General features: G+C 48.5%; 8 protein-coding genes across 8 annotated transcripts; 3 read left to right on the forward strand and 5 right to left on the reverse strand.

The window, feature by feature from the left end:
- Window positions 1-719: 719 nt before the first annotated feature.
- K441DRAFT_554783 (Pal1-domain-containing protein) lies at window positions 720-2,671 on the reverse strand (the record flags this gene model as incomplete). Its single annotated transcript, XM_067643246.1, has 5 exons — window positions 720-1,600; window positions 1,653-2,030; window positions 2,087-2,159; window positions 2,327-2,577; window positions 2,647-2,671. 5 exons carry the CDS (start codon window positions 2,669-2,671, stop codon window positions 720-722), a joined length of 1,608 nt encoding a protein of 535 aa, XP_067505509.1.
- Window positions 2,672-3,405: 734 nt separating this feature from the next.
- On the forward strand, window positions 3,406-4,121 carry K441DRAFT_658072 (SOH1-domain-containing protein). The gene is made up of 3 exons (XM_067648281.1): window positions 3,406-3,555; window positions 3,615-3,748; window positions 3,804-4,121. The coding sequence occupies exons 1-3, from the start codon at window positions 3,487-3,489 to the stop codon at window positions 3,934-3,936; spliced, it is 336 nt and encodes a 111-aa protein (XP_067505510.1). The 5' UTR covers window positions 3,406-3,486; the 3' UTR covers window positions 3,937-4,121.
- A 161-nt stretch (window positions 4,122-4,282) lies between these two features.
- K441DRAFT_633905 (uncharacterized protein) lies at window positions 4,283-5,079 on the reverse strand. Its single transcript, XM_067646386.1, has 4 exons — window positions 5,030-5,079; window positions 4,731-4,952; window positions 4,567-4,661; window positions 4,283-4,472 (listed from the first exon to the last, which is right to left on the reverse strand). Exons 1-4 carry the CDS (start codon window positions 5,037-5,039, stop codon window positions 4,440-4,442), a joined length of 360 nt encoding a protein of 119 aa, XP_067505511.1. The 5' UTR covers window positions 5,040-5,079; the 3' UTR covers window positions 4,283-4,439.
- A 135-nt stretch (window positions 5,080-5,214) lies between these two features.
- On the forward strand, window positions 5,215-6,609 carry K441DRAFT_658073 (ankyrin repeat protein-like protein). Its single transcript, XM_067648282.1, has 3 exons — window positions 5,215-5,509; window positions 5,586-5,784; window positions 5,929-6,609. Exons 1-3 carry the CDS (start codon window positions 5,495-5,497, stop codon window positions 6,270-6,272), a joined length of 558 nt encoding a protein of 185 aa, XP_067505512.1. The 5' UTR covers window positions 5,215-5,494; the 3' UTR covers window positions 6,273-6,609.
- A 106-nt stretch (window positions 6,610-6,715) lies between these two features.
- Window positions 6,716-7,215, reverse strand: K441DRAFT_633910 (splicing factor 3B, subunit 5; the record flags this gene model as incomplete). Its single annotated transcript, XM_067646387.1, has 2 exons — window positions 6,716-6,918; window positions 6,973-7,215. The coding sequence occupies 2 exons, from the start codon at window positions 7,213-7,215 to the stop codon at window positions 6,907-6,909; spliced, it is 255 nt and encodes an 84-aa protein (XP_067505513.1). The 3' UTR covers window positions 6,716-6,906.
- A 142-nt stretch (window positions 7,216-7,357) lies between these two features.
- Window positions 7,358-8,326, forward strand: K441DRAFT_64918 (uncharacterized protein). Its single transcript, XM_067646929.1, has 3 exons — window positions 7,358-7,594; window positions 7,730-8,200; window positions 8,251-8,326. The coding sequence occupies exons 1-2, from the start codon at window positions 7,456-7,458 to the stop codon at window positions 8,017-8,019; spliced, it is 429 nt and encodes a 142-aa protein (XP_067505514.1). The 5' UTR covers window positions 7,358-7,455; the 3' UTR covers window positions 8,020-8,200; window positions 8,251-8,326.
- A 5,069-nt stretch (window positions 8,327-13,395) lies between these two features.
- Window positions 13,396-15,165, reverse strand: K441DRAFT_633917 (ATP-dependent RNA helicase-like protein dbp8). Its single transcript, XM_067646388.1, has 2 exons — window positions 14,569-15,165; window positions 13,396-14,514 (listed from the first exon to the last, which is right to left on the reverse strand). The coding sequence occupies exons 1-2, from the start codon at window positions 15,096-15,098 to the stop codon at window positions 13,455-13,457; spliced, it is 1,590 nt and encodes a 529-aa protein (XP_067505515.1). The 5' UTR covers window positions 15,099-15,165; the 3' UTR covers window positions 13,396-13,454.
- A 749-nt stretch (window positions 15,166-15,914) lies between these two features.
- K441DRAFT_64953 (uncharacterized protein) lies at window positions 15,915-16,309 on the reverse strand. The gene has a single exon (XM_067646949.1). It carries the CDS (start codon window positions 16,170-16,172, stop codon window positions 15,957-15,959), a length of 216 nt encoding a protein of 71 aa, XP_067505516.1. The 5' UTR covers window positions 16,173-16,309; the 3' UTR covers window positions 15,915-15,956.
- Between the last annotated feature and the right edge of the window lie 914 nt (window positions 16,310-17,223).

The following is a 17,223-nucleotide window of genomic DNA, read 5'->3' on the forward strand; positions in this document are numbered from 1 at the left end:
AGACAGATTGAGCAGAGTGGGGTCATTCCCACACAAAGCTGTGATGGAATTTGTTGACATGCATGATTTTCTGAAGCTTCCATTTAAGACGAAACTCTCGGGCTAGAAACGGGCCAGCCAGTTCGCTAACAATGAAACTTAACATGCACGATTTCTAACGGTCTTAGCAATGGTTAAACCTAGTGTAAAATGCAATGTTTAATTCTATGAATCAAGCATACTCCCTGCTTTGAGTGGTACACTACTATATCCACACCACTGTAAACAATGTTACGCATTAGTAATTTCCCAAGATCCCACTTTGTACGCCCATGCAGCCCGTTGCAGACCCAGCCAGCGTCCAGCCTTGCCAGCAGCTCCAAGAATAGAAACTCCAATCTGCGCCTCCCTCGCCCGACTCTCAAGAAGAGATGAGAAAATGGAAAAATACAAAGGAGATGTGCATGTGAGCTGTGTGCAGTCGTACCCAGCTAATGGTTCATGGGAGACCACCGTTCCATTTGGCCTCTGAAGCCCTAGACATTCATTCCAGTACCCTCTTCATTCAACGTGAATTTGGCGAAAGTGCGAAAGACATCCCTGTCTACCGTGTGCTTAAAAATATGCGTTCATCACACAATCTAGAAGAATAGACGGAAAGGTTGTGCGGGTTAGACCAATGCGTATTGTGATATCCAAGTGACGTCCAGATTGGGTTCGCAGCACAAAGTTTGAACCTCTTACGAAGGCCTCCTCTCAGGTCTTGTCTTCTTTCCCTTAAGGCTCTTGACGCGGCTTAGAAAGCCGGCATTAGCTCTACCGCCATCAACACCATCCGCGCTGTCAGCTGTCAATCGTCTTTCCAAGGCATTTCTTATAGGAGAAGTTGGAGATTTAGCTGGCGGAGTAGGTGCGCCTTTGGCGTCCGCCTCAGCGGTTTTGATGCTTGCTCCTTTCCTTTCATAGGCGTCGTCGTAGTCATCGAAGAACGGATTCTTCTCGAAAGCCTTGGTACTGCCTCCCGCACTTTGCGGGCCCTTGGGAAGTGCTTGTGGTGGGCTATCAGGCATTGGGATTCCGTTTGCTCCACTAGGGCGAACCTCGTATCGCAATTCAGGGCTTGTGATACGTGGGGCGAATTCCGGTCCAAATCCACGGCGAGGTTGAGAGATACCACGAATGCGCTGTGCAATGGATTTCTTTCGTCCAAGACCTGCGCTCTGAAGAGCAGCGGCTTCATTTTCGGATTCACGGCGCTGGATAGCCGTGCGAGAAGCTGGTGCTCCTTCAAGAAAGGTGGAGGTACCTAGACCGACAGTTTCCTCGCCATGGATAGGCTCAACACGATCTTTGGGGTTGAACGAGAGGGATCGCCCTTCAAGGGATGGCCGCTTCTTGCCGTAGGATTCGTAATTATCAGCTCCGCTGGTTGCGAAGTCTGTAAAACCTTCTGCACCTCGGCCGTGGAACTTCTCGAGATCAATGTTTTTATTCACCGGTCCAGTTCCTCCGATGGCATTGTTCGCAGAATTGGCAGGGAACGCTTGCATGGGAGCGCGGTGGTCCTTCCTTCTGTTACGGTGAGGATTGCAAGCATCGAAGGGTCCGTCGTGGTGGAATACTGAGACGAATGTCAGCAGAAGTCAGTCTGAGAACAGGGGCTGTACACTCACAGCCTGGTCCGTAGATACCAGTGACGTCCAACTTGTCGATCAAATCAAGGCCATTAGGCCTCTTTGACCTTCCAGATCGCGACTTGCCATCCTTGGCTCCCGCCTCTCTCTCCTTACGCCTTTCTCTGCGTTTCCGCTCCTCCTCTGGATTCAAGGATCCCTTGTCTATCATCGACGATTCAGAGTTGCGTCTTGGGCGTCTGTTCTCGCTCCTTTCAGGGCTATCAAGCAGACTCTTTTGCCCAGGCGGCCCCCTTGGCCTTGGCGGACCTCTTGATCCATTGCGCAATCGCTTCTCATCCTCCTGTGATCGCGACGGACGATGACCTTGCAGTGGAAGAGTTCCAGACCGCTGGTTCGGTGGACGAGGAGCTGTTGCTACTTATCAGGAAGTTAGACGAGCTGGTCGTGCAGGCGTTCTTGGCTCTACTGACCATTTTGTTTGGCGGACTCATTAATTGAGAGATTACTCTGTGTGGAAGGATAGTCAGCAAACAATTTCGAAAACTGTTCAAATTTTGAATCCATAGCACGAATTGTACGAATTGCACGTCGCGGTCGCAAGGTCGGGGGAAAGAGCCGGTGTTGGCCACAAAGTGTGCGACAAAGTATGCGACAAAGTATTGACCGCCTTATCTAAAACCTTGCTAATGAGGAGCTGGGGCTTGACGTACGAAGAGTTCCTCTGCACTTGTCCCAAATGTCGCCTTTTTAAGTGACCCTTTCACCGTCGCCGACATGTCGATTAGCATGGGAGAGTTCGAAGAGTTGGCGGGCTCGTCCTCAAAGGCAGCGAAGAACGGGTTCCTTGACACTGGGCGATTACCGCTTGGCGGGGCTGGCGAGGGGATGACAGGCGATGCAGCTCTGTCGCGAAAGGGATTGTTGGAAGACAGATTGAGCGACCCAGGAGAGGGGCGCCGCTCTATTTTTGTATGGGATATCAGCGTTTTCGTCCCCAAGAGCATATTTGAAACAGGCGAAAATGAATTACCTGGCATTGACGGCTCAGCGATCATGATTGTGCCGCTTGTCTTATCCTTGCTCCACACCCAATCACAGCAGACCAGTCAGGAACCTGAAGGCAGGATGCGTCGGTCGCTTGAGTTTGGTTGTCGAGGGTTTCCTAAAAGGCTGGGGGTCCCACAAGATCGGAGAGACGAATCCTGTTTGCTTAGCGACGCCCGGGAGAGTCGCAGGAATGAAGGGAGCTAAAGTGATATGCTGGGCGTTTCAGTATGGAGGTAGGATGATGGTAAGGAAGTGAGCCCTTTGGGTTTGGCGGATGGGTTTGAGCTATTTACAAAGAGATGCAGAGGAAGAGTGGGTGGGCAAGGGACGTGTTTTGAAGAGAGCTGGCCGAAGGTGATGCTGGTAACAGCCCTCACTTCGGTCACGGTGCCGGCTCGTGGCTTGCGGTTGCTAATATTGCTAACGGGGGCTCCCTTCTCTGGCGGTCCTTCTAGCCACCGTCTAGGGCCCGTCTCGCGCTGGATTCACTGCTTTCTCCATCCAGCCCACAGCCACCGCGCTCCCTTTCCCTCCCCATTTGCGCCGGATATGATCGCGACTCCTCTTTAAAGGCTGCACCTGCATGCTCCCACACCACCTGATCTCCCCAAACGGTATCGCGTACCGTCACCGCAACTCGTTAGCAGGCACTGGGCACGCAACCCACCCCCGCACCAGCTGGCCGCTTGGCGCTTTTCTAGACACCGTTCCAGGCCAGCCCCCAGCCTCCCCCATCGCGCCCCAAAAAGAGGCACCCGAATCACGCTCTCGCAGTGCTGGTTCCTGCTTTTTCGTCAGGCTTGCCTAACCGCTGACCAGCACCATGGCCAATGCTCCCACCCCTGCTGAGCCGCATTATGGTGGATATACCCGCTTTGAGCTTGAACTTGAGGTGCGCATAGCTCATCCTCGACGTCACAAGTCCCCTTTTGCTGATCACAATTCCCATAGTTCGCACAGTGCCTTGCAAATCCTGCCTATCTCAATCACCTGGCAACGCAGAAGCTGCTAGATAACCCCGAGTTCATTGCCTATCTTAACTATCTCCAGTACTTTTCCCAGCCAAAATACGCCAGGTATCTAACGTGCGTCATGACTGATAAAGATACGTGGTACGCGCTTATTGATGCTGAGATATAGCTATCCCGGCCCAACACTTCGCGCTTTAGAATTACTGCAACAGGAACAATTCCGAAAAGACATTCTCATGCCTGGCGTTGTCCACCGGATGATGGAAGAGGGTCTGAAGGCTACGACGGGAGATCGACCTTGACAGTTCCATGTTTACCTCCCCATTTCTTCGGGTTTAATCTGCATTAGCGAGGCGCCTGGCGTTCTTAATATTCACTTCAATTTTAATCTTCAATATCTACGTATTGCAGACTTCAATTAATTCCCCCTTATCACCCGTATCTCTCCAGGCGCCTTGATTCTCTGAAACCGCCATGGGTGCCCCGGTTCCTCAACTTCTGCCAGACTCAAGCATCAGCGGTATTTAGCGTGAGCTTAGTATGAGGGGTTCAGAGAGAAGGTCAACTGTGGAAGAACATTCCTCTGGAATATTGGGTGAATCTGAAGAGTGCAGGATGAGGTACAGTTTTCATGGACATTTATATGGTCAGGACATTGACACTCCATGTGCACCACCGAAGATGCTAGCGACAATGGTTAAAAAACTAGGTATCTATCTATCCACAATCTTCGAGTAGTTGACTCCACAAACACCTGTACGAACACCATTGCAATGCGTATGAAAACATCTCCAACGACATCCACCTACTCCCTCCATTGCTTCCCACACTTTGTACACTAGCAATTCGTTAGCACTGTTCACAGGTTTAGCAGAACCCACAAATTCTCCAAATCTGAGTATCCCATTCCCCTTAAAATTCCATGAACATACCTTGTAGAACGCCGTCATCGGCTCATCCGCACTACGAATTTGCAGCAAGTAGAAAAACGCCTCATTGTTATTACACCTCTCGTTTGGACATTGGACTATCACAGCAGTCAGCATCAGCCCAAGGTCCGGTTCATCGGGCTTGTGCCTAATTCCGAGATATATACCGTTTGTCTTGTCCACATTATCCCACGAACCCTTCCCGCCCATGATGTCCTCGACCTCTTTCCGCTTCATCATCTTGCGCTCGTAATACCGCTTGTCTAGCACGTATTGGTAGGGACAACTGCGGCATTCGAAACGGTTCTTGCCAGCAAGATGGTCATCGGAAGGGTCATCCGAGTGTGGGATGGTAGAGACTGTGAGCATGTTGCTGCAGGCGGGGCAGACTAGGCGCGGTTGTCAGTTACAAAATGCAGAGGCAAACAAATACAGAGATATTGGAAATATAAGAAAAATATCATACAGAGCAGCATTTTGAGCCACCAGGCTCCGTGTACCCAGTCTCTAGTTATGTGATCTTTGAAAAACGAAGATGTTCTGATAGGTGATTCAATTCACAAAAATCAGTGGAGTGGCAGAAAGTAGGCGGTGAACTGACGGCGATCTCTTAATGTCCGAGAGTCTCTCAGCCACAGCGACACGCGCCCAGCAGACTTGCTCAGGGAGGATTTGAAACACGCGCTTCTTGGGTGATGTGCTGACCGTCAGGCTTATTATACCTCCCTGCCTTCCGTTATACTCGTCCGCTCATTCTATCACGTCTATAGCAAGATTGATGCGCCAGCTGCTCTAAAAGGACCCCACACAGGAAATTACTTTTAGCTGAATACGACGCCCGTGAACGATTACAAATCTGAGAGATATTCTGAGGAATTTCTGGGCTCTCCAGTGAACACGAATTTCCCAGGATACAATACAGAAGAACAAAATGGCGGATGAAGAGGTAATTGCTCTGCCATACCACTCACTGGTTCCTTCCTTGTGAGATTCAACTTCAGTTCGCTGATCTATTTATGTAGGGCGCTTCCCCACGCGAACTCATTCTCGAAGCCTGTCGCCGGAACAATACCTCACTCCTCGAAGAAACGATAGCGGATCTTGCGTCTGAAGCCAAGAAGAATGGAAAGAAATCTGCGGTGCATGTAGCGGAAGTGCTGAACAAGAGCTTTGATGGTGTTGGGAACGGGTGTTTACATTTAGCTGCGACTTATGGGAGCTGTGAGTTTACGTCTCCATCTTTATATTATTCTTGAAGAGTGGGAAAGGCGGGAGAGAAAGAGTGAGGTGGCTCGGCCAAGGATACGGAAGATATATGGGCGCAAGACTGAAAATTAAAAACATTCGGATGTTAATTCATACTAGATGAAGTCCTTGACATCCTCCTCGACCAAGAAGGTCTCGAGATTGACGAGGTCGACCGGATGGAACGCGACACTCCCCTCCATAAAGCCGTTCGTTACGTCAATTCCCTCTCCCAAGACGAGTGGGCCCCCGTTGGCCATCCCATAGTGGATATTCTACTAGACGCCGGATGTGACCCCAGGATACGCAACAAGGCGAAGCTGAAGCCGGTAGAGCTGGTTGATCCAAGGAACAAGGAGCTCAGGAATATATTGCAAAAGGGAGAGTTCGCAATGATGGCAGGAGATGACGTGGTGGTGGATGATGATGACGGACCGACTGGGAGCGCAAGCGATAGTGATTGAGTTTCTGCTGTTGGGCAACTCGTAGGTCGAAGTATTACAACGGCCTATGGGACTGTTTATAAGACCCACGTTCCGGCGTTGGCGGGTTAGTGTCTAGACTGAATGAGCAGAGGCTGGCGCGTGGTGAGGTATATCAAGTCTGCCGGTGTCTAGGACTGTGGCATTATAGGTTTTAACTTAGATCGTGTTGAACTACGACAGCACGGCATATAGATGGCATTGCAAGTTGCAAGTTGCAGCTTACAGCCGCGGAAGCGGCTTGCGCATACTCATACGTTTGACGTTCAGACTTCAGTGGTGGAAATCACTCATCACTTCTGCAAAAAGAAGTTTCTCCAATAAACATTCTCTAATTGATCCACTTCTTGCCAGCTCTCCTGAACTTGAAGGCTTCAAAGCCATTTCACGGAATGCGCCATCCCAAGGCCGAGTCAACATCCCATCATGCGAAATGGTAGCAAGCTTCTCTGTAGCATTAGACCCTCGACTCCAAACATCCATGCTAGGACGGTCTGTTGTGGCTCCTCACATCGCCAATATCATTACCAGACGCTCCAATCATCCATCTCAGAGTTCAACGAACGGGCGAAAAGGCTGTCACAGTTGCCAAAATTATTGCCCTCAAACCACTCTATCAATCTTGCACCTATTTCATAATCAGCACCGTCTTCATATCATGCTCAGACACCTGCAACTTTACCTCCGGTGGCTTTCCCACAGGCTGTATCATCTTCTCAATCATCTGCGCCCTGACCTTCTCACGCGGCTCGCCCAGCCCTAGCGCAATGTATTCGAGAACAGGCGGGTGCCCTATATAGCTAGCGAAAGTGTCGCGCGCAATATTAGACGTCCATTCGAACTTTGTCGTGTCGGCGTGTCCAGTGCCAATATAGCGCGCTTGAAGGGCTTCAAGTTGTTGCTGCGCACGGAGTTTGTCGGCCATGGTAGGTTGTATAGAAGGGATACCAGGCTAGGGTTAGGTGGAAGGGTACAGATATATTGGCGATGGAAGATTAGGTCGGCTTTGCGGAGGAATATTTCCCGAAGGCAGAAACGTCGTATTGCAGCTTCAGTACCTGAGCTTCAACTCCAAAGCCCCATTCACAACCAGTACATATACTTCGCAGTCTTCAGCTCTATTTGCCCCCCGGATCCCCAATCAGCTTCTTCTACCATCACACTCATGTCCTACCAACCCTTCACGCCCATGGGCGAGCCTCACCAGGAACCTGCCGTCCACCCAAACTACACACCCCACGATCTACCCTATTCCGAGTCTTTCGAGAACTCCCTAATGCGCACAATACTCCCTCCAAGCCCCCGTAATTCCCCTTCTCTCCCTTCTCCGTCTCAGCCTCTACCTTCGATCTCTCCCTCATCTCTTCCCCTCCCCCTCACATCTCCACTCCGCAAGTACCCCTCTCCCATTCCCAACCTTCTCCTTACACACCCTGCAGGCTACCACACTGGTGGACCTGGCCCTTCCGCGGGCACTATCGCAGAGTTTACGTCGCGTTTTGTGGAGGATAACAACATCAAATCAAAAGAGGAGCTAGAGCGGAAGGTGGATGAGACAATGAAGGAGAGACTGGACGAAGTGAGAGAGAGGATGGTGAGGCGGAAGGAGGCAGTTCGGAGGAATAATGGAGTAAAGAGAGAAATTGAGGAGTTGGAGGCGCACAGGAGAATGGAGGAGAGGGTTGAGGAGAAGATTAGGAGTGAGAGGAGGGCGAGAGGGAGGTGTTGAGATGTAGTCGTTAGGACTGAGACCTTCATATTTCCTCAAAGGATACTACAGCTCCGCGGCAGGAAAGATTTGAATTCGGATATCGATGAGGCTATGCATTGCTTTCAAGGTAATGAGGCAAGACCTGGCTTTCGTGGACTACGGAACGGTACGGATTGCGAATACGAGATAGAGTCTTGTGGTGAGCTCTGTCTATTCCCTCGGCAGATGTGAGGAGCTAACATCCAAAAGCTGAAAGAGAGATGCCGTTTTTGGGCTGTTGCTGCCCCTAGGTATCATCAACTCTCAAATCTCAGCACCTAGACAAGGCACATTGAGCGAAATCGAATATCACCTAATTATCCAAATGTGTCCCTATCCTTAGACATATTGAAGTTTAGCTTAATATTTTTGACATTATTAAGCTCGTTTACCTAAACTTAGTTGCACTTCATTTTAACTGTGAGAGAGCATATTAAAGGCTGTGTTACAGAGCGAAAAAAGGAAGGGGAATTATGCGGCTTAGATCGTGCTACTCGTGGAACTATTTTCATCAGGGCACGATGTGAGCGGCTGGAGAGTTTCATGATTGGATTGTGCCTACTTGTATCCTCATCAAAGTTAAGATTGTTCGAATCTTTTTCATGTCACATGTTTATTTTTCTAATACCCTATCCTATAGATGGCGTGAGGGCAAGCTTTCTGCGCGAAGTGCTAGGTGATATGAACTATTTGCGGAAGCCATGTCAAACACGAAAGTATTCACCCAGACTTGAGGGCGCATCCTGAGCTGCCTTTCCTAGGGCATGAACAACCGAAACACTGCTCAACTTTCTTGTCATCCATTATAGTGTTAGGAAGGGATAGTGTTCAGTGTCCCCCGGTGTTTTTCTGCATATGTTTATATGCTCGTCTTTGCTTCCATGTCTCGCCCTCATGACATTCAACTCTATCCTTAACCAGTGGCCTAATTGGATTGGAGCCAATTTAGACTAGACTAGAGCTGTATTACTAACCTTTATAGGTAAACCTTAGTCCTATTTATGTTTAGCTTTTGTGGACCTCCTGGAGCTTTGGAGTGGATTTGACCCCCAAATTCACTCCACTCCAATCCAAGTATATCACTGTCCTTAACCGCCCAATCATCCAGAACACAACACTCAAATGAAGACAGACTAAAATACAAACCCCCCCCCACCAGACAGATGCATCCGTAACTTCAGACTTTCAGGACAGTATGAAAAGAATCGAGAAAATGAGGAAACTCAATCCGGTCTGGATTCTGGACTAGCTTTCCGTACGAAAACATCCTGGCGAAGGCAGACAGAATCTCTTAAGATAGGAGACACCAACCCTTACTATGCATAGGGATTCGTGTTCAAAAGTAAGTCTCCCGAACTTCTTCAAGCACTGCTATGTGTGATTTGTCTCTAGATTTAGTACCATGAGCCATGCCATTCGTGGGATTAAGCAAAAAGACACAAACATGCTCTAAGGTCCAACATATCGGCCAATGTTCCATGAGACTAGCTACTGCCCTTAAATATTTGTCTGGCTCCAAGCCCTTCATACCCCCTCTTTAATGTTTTTGGTGTAAGGGCTAAGATATTCATTGATAAACTTGCGGGCCTCTTGTTTGTTCGATACGGACTCCCACAGGTCCGTTATACCCTTTGTCAAAAACAACCTCTTTTTAGGTCCTGCGAGAATGCCTTATACCCAACTCAAGCAAGAGATTCGGTGGAAGTTCTCCTCCTTCTCAGCTAGAACTATTAGTCCAATGTATGCTCTTTACGTTGAAAAGCTTATTTAGTATAGTTCCTACGTTACAGGGCCATTCAAGGGATGGGATCAGTGGAAAACTCTCTCCCCCTTCTGGAATACGTTAAATGTTGGATATTTACTTTATCGTTTACCCAGGTGGAGGGGTTTAGATAGCTCCTTAGGAAACCCATATATTCACTAGTTGATGTAAGAGGGTTAGGAGTTAGGGTGAGGTTGGAAAATATAATTCACGACACTCTCCTAAGGGGCATGTTTTTGGAGAGATGACTTTTGGTTAAAAGTGCAATGAATACGAGAGGATAATAGTGGCTGTAGACCGCTGAGTATGTATTAACTAATTGTCGGTATCAGTGTAGGGGAATTTACCTGGTGGGGTTGACTTGGAAGAAAAGAGGGCCTAGTAACCCAGCACGACGCCACTACGTCGTGGAAACACTATCTAAGCGACTAGTGAATACATACAAAAAAACCATCCCACTACTGATAATCACCCCCCTTCTTCTTAGCAGCTTCCACCTTCCTATCCTTTAACCCGTTAGAGTCCTACGCTAAGGTCGCTTAAGTTCACGACTAGATTTCATTGGGTGTCTTTCGCTAATCCAGATACTTTAATTTGCTGATAATCATTGGACGAATTTCAACGGGTCAAGGGATACTTTGCCTAGAAGTCCAGTTCGTTCTGATTTGACACATTGATTGCCCAACTACAGCCCATAGTCTATACCCCTTCATCTAAGAGGTTGCTCAGCCATCCACAGCTTACAGGGTTTTGAAAATTGACAGCCTTACATTATAGCACTTTCCCAGCACATCACGGATCTTGTGCTCTCCCATGNCATACCAGTCAACTCATTCTGACTACCTTGTGATCCACCGGCTTCTGGCTCATAGCAGACGCGCTCCATCATCGCCCTCTCCAACGCCCCCCTGTCTCCAATCAACGGGAAGAAGTCTAAATTCATTCAGGTCATCAATGAAAAGTCTAGGAAGGCACTCATAGACAAGAAAATTTTGGATTACGAGCATGTTCCTTTAACACAACGTCTGAAGTGGCAGATGTCACTAGAGGAAGCTTTGGTAAGTAGCAGCTGTACAAGGTCACTGAACCGAGACCTTGGGTTGACTGGCCTATGTAGAAGATGACCTTCTCGGCCCTACGCGAAAATTATACATATCCCTTAACCCGTAAGGACCGCATTGAGGAAGATCCGTGCACGAACATTACGTATTGTTTGGCGCGAGGCCTTGATCTAATTGATCCAATTGGCTAGCCCTTATCGATAACCGTACGACCCATTTTGACGGGTTAAGGGATAAAGAGGCCATTGGAGCTTTGCTCCGATGGCATTGGGATTGGGATGATATGCGTTGGCACCTGCCACTATGCTTTGAGGGTAAGAGATTCCAGTGGGGCAGCCTCTTCTGATTAAAGTTGTCCCAGGAGGTGGTTATGTTCCTTCCCGTCAAATGCATGTTTGCGATGAGTTCGAGTTCAAGTCTCCTAAACCTATAGTTCTCTTCAACCTTAATGTCCCCATTAAACTAATGAGGGGCTGGGAAGGATGTCGAGAACTAACTCGTCAAACCACTCCCGCTCCAGGTGTAGATAAGGAGTGGGAAATGATCGAGCGCTTCCTGGTGAGAGTTTGAACAGCGAAGATACGACCGCATGGATACGGAGGACGGAGCAAAAAGATATTTCCCTTTCCCTTTTGGAACCAGTGGTTGCCCCTCATAAAGGCCCAGAGTTACGGAGGCTTTATCGCCTAAGCAACAAGATTTTGGGCGGTTTCTGCCCCCAAGACCCGCCAAAGGCCCCTAAATATCAGCGTCCCTACGGGCAACCTTATGGGGAAAACCGCTAGTCCCAAAAAAGAAAGAGAAATATCTTTTTGCTGTCCTCCGTACACGGTTACCAACAAGCAATTTGGGTAGCACGACGAACTTACGAACTTAGCTCTCCATTGGCAATAACTTTGGATAATGGATGTGTATTTCTACGGGAAGGGTTCCTAGTAGTTATTGTGATTTTTTGGCGGACGGTCAAAAGAGGCTTTAGGGTTTTTGGACACCACCGCTGGTGGATAAAAAGTCATTTGCCCATTGAAAAAGGTACAACAAAGCAGACACATGTGGGCCTTTATATTAAAAAAAGACGAACTTACTGGAATTCTGGCGTGCTATCCCATCGCTCCTCAAATAACAAGACAGCTTGCTACCATCTGTTATTCATCGCCAGCGAATAGCATCTAGCCGTCTCTCTCACGTAAGATTCGAACACAGCACACCCCTTTTGATCGTTTCTCGTAGCTAAGAGCGCAAACGAAGACTAATACATGTCGTTATCTAATATAAAGTTGGGTATATAGTCTTTGAATCGACGTCAGTACACAAAAATCAACCCACAGCTTTCAGTGCAGATTCTACGGGCATTTTGCTCAAAACTTCCGCCCTGTCATAAAAATTATCCTGTGAGTTATTCTACAGCCCACAGAGCTTAAAGAGTGACCTTCACTCTCTCTTCAGATATCTTTCGCACAATACTTCGCCCCCAAAGATCTTAACAAAATCCCTACCTCCTTTTCATCGCTCATCTACAAAGCTTCGCGGAAGCACCTTCAGTCTGTTCGACTACATCAAAGACCCCGCTCCTATTAAGACCTTAAAGTTCCTCTTCCTCCAAACTTGATAGGGTAACTACAAATATACCGAGATACAAAATTTCCGGCTAATAAGATCAGACCGGCCAGCTACAATATTAAGAGTAACTCCACCTACTGCGTCTGAGGACGACCCTTCTAAGAAGCCAAGGATTGGCGTGGACAAGTCGAAAAAAAGTCAACGCAGCAGGAAGGCCTCTATGAATGATAGGAAGAAGACTTCTGTTAGTGAAGTGAAGAAAAAGGAGGCTGCAGAGGAGGGGTTCGGGGAAGTTGGGGAAGTTGGAGATACTAGGTAAGTTTTAGTGCAGGTATTTCAGAACAATAATAGTTGATAGACTCAATAGCCCGGCAAGTGGCGCTAAGGCTGGACCATCCTATACCCCTACGCGGTGTATTAATATGCTCCCACCGAATAGTAAGCCGGCGAACTCGCCTTCTTGAATAATGAGGTCATAAGAGCTGAGACTCCGTCTGCCGCGCAAGGCGGTGTCGCAGTATAGATCCCACGCCCAGACACCCAACGGGGGATAGTCAGCGTGGCGACGATTGGGTGTTCGTAGTCTCATCGGATGATGATATGGACAGCGAGGGCGAGGCGACGTATCTCTATGCTGTCCTTTATGAGCCTAAAGGCTAAGTTTGGTACGCGATAAAGCAGCGTGGCCGTTAGGATATTTTTAATGGGTAGAATATAGGCATTTTGGGAGAAGTTTTGGTAGCTTTTGCCTCATTGGATGGCGTGTTGCAGTGTTGGGCCTCATATCTAGCTTCGTTCTACCGTGGGATTAGATGGCCTCTGAATTTGAATAGGAAAATATAGACACTAGAACTTATATAGCGCTAGAAATGATTCAGGATAGCATCCTAAATCAAAACTGGCACTGACATGGTGCTTGGAATCAATCTTGACTCCCCACTTACTGAGGACACACTATAATTGCGTAGTGAAGTGAACAACAAACCGGTCAGACTGAATTTTATAGAGAAACTGTATGTGGTATCTATTCTTTACTTCTTCACCCGTTTCGGCATTCCCTTCTTCCTCTTACCAACAACGTCCCTGCCCTCCTCAATCTGCAGCATCGCTTCTCTCTTTTTCTCACCAACAATCTTCAAACCATCCCGCACAACTCGGCCCTCGATACTCACGCCTTCTTCTTCATATTCCACCGTTTTCTTCCCAACTCGTTCCTCGATGGCAAGGATGAGCTCCACATCTCTCTGGCCTACAATCGTCACGCTCTCACCTGCCCTGCCCGCTCTAGCTGTTCGTCCAACGCGGTGGATATAGTCGTCCGGATCGCGTGGAACGTCATAGTTGATGACAAGCGCAACTTCTGGTATATCAAGACCACGGGCCGCGACATCAGTTGCGACAAGGATCCTAGCGGCCTTGGCACGGAAGCGAGCTAGGTTCGATATCCGCTGTGGTTGCGGGAGGCCAGAGTGGAGTGATGTGACTCTGTGTTCGAGTAATCGGAGCATATGTTCAAGTAGTGTGGCCGTGCTTGTTCTGTTACAGAATATAATGACAGATTTGGACAGATTTGCAGGTGTATTAAGGAGGATATGGAGATAGCATTCCCGGTGCGTAACTGGTGCCTGGAGATACTTTTGTTGAAGTGTTGGAGGGATGGCAAGGACCTCCGTGTCGACTTCGCAGACGAAGACAGGCGGACGGCCCACAGAACGTGGGAGCTCTTTCAGCGCTCGAACTTCTGGAGTTACGGTTGCAGTAAAAAGGCATGTTTGGCGTTCCGTTGAAGGTGGGAGTACGGAGAGGCAGGTTTCAACATCTGGGAGCATGCTGCCGTGACCTGCGGCAAGTAGTCGATCAGCTTCGTCAAGGACTACAAATCGTGTTCTTCGAAGACCACAGATAGTGTCCTCTCCGGAAGTGTTGATGTGGTCGGCTAGACGGCCTGGCGTTGCGATGACTACGTGAGGTCGCTGTGCTAGAGCGAGGGCTTGGGTACGCATGTCGGAACCACCAGTGACTAGAATGGGCTTAAGAGACTGCGGCGCTGAGATGGCCTTGAATTGCTCGAAGATTTGTAGAGCTAATTCTCTGTGATTCAAAAGTCAGCCGCGGATGGTGGGATAGGAAAATGGTGATGCTTGCCTCGTAGGTGTCAACACCACCGCAAATATCCCAACAGGGTCCTCTGCCCATCTCTGGAGTACTGGGACAGCGAATGCGACTGTTTTACCAGATCCGGTTCTGCTTCCACCAATGCAATCTCTACCCATTAGAATTTCAGGTATGCAACCCTTTTGAATTCCTGTAGGCCTTTTGATCTCCATAGCTGCCAACGAGGCAACTAGCCACGGCGCAACACCAAGAGACGCAAAACTTGTTTTTTCCTGGCCAACTAGAACAGAAGCTACAGGGTCTAGTTTTCCTGAATCTTGCGAAAGTAGGCCTATTTTCTTGGCTTTTATGCGCGAGAGCGAGGAAATGGGAAAATACGGTAGGGAATCGAAAGGCTCTTCAGATGCTGCGGGAGACAATTTCCTGCGTTTCCTTGACACATCTTGATCCACTGGAATGTGAGAAACCGAAACGGACTTGCTTGATTCTTGACTTGAATGAGATTCTTGATCAGAAATTTGAGAGGATGACATAACTCGTCGTCCTTTTATACTGACCATGACTCGGCCTTAATGTTAAGAATAAATGGTATATTTAGAGCGTTTAGACAGCTTAATTCAATTTCCAATTTTTGGAGGTCACTGATCCTCTGGTGAAGTTGAGGATTTTCTATGCGGAAAAACCAAATTCCGCCTAAGCCTTTCTAAGTAATCACTGTATTAGAGCAAGTATGTTTCATCTATTCGTAGAATCTAGCAATGTATAACAGCCGTGAAATTTGTCTAACGAGCTCGAATCCTTTTGATCTAGTTGAGTCGCTGTTAGATAGAGGAATTATTTAAACAAATTAATGTATTCCTAGTTGTTTCCTGATCAGCCGTGAAGAGTGCTTCTGTAGCGAACTGTCCAGCTGCAGTAGCATCTCCTAATACATCTCCCGGATATGCTTTGATATTCCATTCTTGCTAGCTCTAGTAAACCTAGCGAATATCTTCACTGCCCATGGCTCTTGCCCAGTTGAGGCTGAGTTGAAGACTAGATAAAGGGACTTCTGCATGAATTCCGGGCGTACTTGCTTTATCCCTTTACCTCTTGGCGCTAATTCGGGAAAACAGCATTCTCTAGCTTGGAAGTCTGAGGACCCCACGCTTGAAGCGGAAGAGGGCCAGTATCATGCGTTATGCGGATTAGCATGCCAGGGTTGCAAGGAGCACAAGTGTGCTTCGAGAAAATCGCTGCGGACGGAGCTCTATCACAACACGTAGTAGTAGATCAAGGGAAGTTATTATTAGCACAATCAATGCTATACGCCGTGTTGCCTATTATGCACTAGTCGTGTTCTACGCGATATAATACGGATGCTGTCTTGGAGTTGAGGCAGAGTTCAAGCATTTGACCAATGAAACTGTAGCACACTTTCACCAATGCGGATTGGGAAAGGTTGCCACAATCACCACTCCAAAATAGAACCATGGACCCCGCAGTAACGTTGTGCCCCTGAGCATCGAGCACCTCCAAGATCTTCTAAGTGTCGTGCAAGCTAGTCTAGTGGCAGTGCGCAGCACGCTGCCCACGACAGCGCATGTTCTCGCACCCGCATGGCCGATAGTCTCGTAATATGTACCTGGTAGCATTCTTTATCGTCCAATAGAGGCATGGATTCTAGCGAGTCCATGTATATAGAGGAACAGAAGCCGTATTTAGCCAAAGAAAAGATTATGAAGGGTGGGAATTTAGTTCGGAATATTTTCAGAAGTTTCTAATATTGGAGGTGGTATGCAGAGGGGCTCTGCTCCGTGGCCCATGCAGTGAAGATTTATTCACCCACCAACCAGCTTGGCGGCGTCTGCGAAGCGCCCTCTTGCATTGAAGGGGTTCCTGACGGCAGCACCATTTTGCAATAGATTAATGCAAAACTGGGTCGGCAAAAAGATGACAAAGCCCGCCGCGCCTTCTCAGACAGGTAATTGCCGACCAGCCTCAATGACAGAGGGCAGCTTCGGGGAATTTCCAGGTTGCAAGGGGAGAATTCGGCGCCAAGGTCGGTTTCCCTTCAGACGTGGTAGAGACGTGGTAGCGATCCACGCATGGGCGAGTGAGTGCTGCAGAAAAGGTCGACCACAGCGAACTTGCACTTAAGCACTGCGCCTGGTGCGAGAGGAGCTTCCCAATGAAGTCGTGCGTGATGCAGAAAAACCCCGCTGGTACCATGGGATAGAAGGGCTCTCTGGCCGCATTTCTCTTCAGCTCTGCCCCTCTTTCGAGCATGGGACGCGGCGTGGGACAGGCTCAGCCGCACAAATCAATACAATCTGGCAGCATGTCTAACGTCAGCGTCCGCGAGACTTTTGACATTTCTAGTCGCAGGTCGCATGCTGTTAGCCAGATCCGGCCTTCTTGACGTCTCTCCTGCTCTGTTTCGTGTGGCTCAAGGGGGACTGAATCCTTCGGAGAATGTTCTCAGCCTTATCGTGGCACATGCATACGACCCTTGAAAACCGCTTCTGAGAACGCATCGTGAGCGGCATGCGCCGTGACAAGCCTGAAGAAAGCGTGGCTTTTGTGTGCGCAAAACCCTCTTTGCCAACAGCTATGCCTGTCCGACCTGCTCGAATGAGAAGACTATACGTCGCTCAAGCGGGTTTTGAAACAAGGTCTAAGGGGACAGGATTCGCTCATAAACCA

This window comes from Cenococcum geophilum (assembly GCF_001692895.1).
Source record: "Cenococcum geophilum 1.58 unplaced genomic scaffold K441scaffold_15, whole genome shotgun sequence".
In the NCBI taxonomy this organism is placed as follows: Eukaryota; Fungi; Ascomycota; class Dothideomycetes; order Gloniales; family Gloniaceae; genus Cenococcum; species Cenococcum geophilum.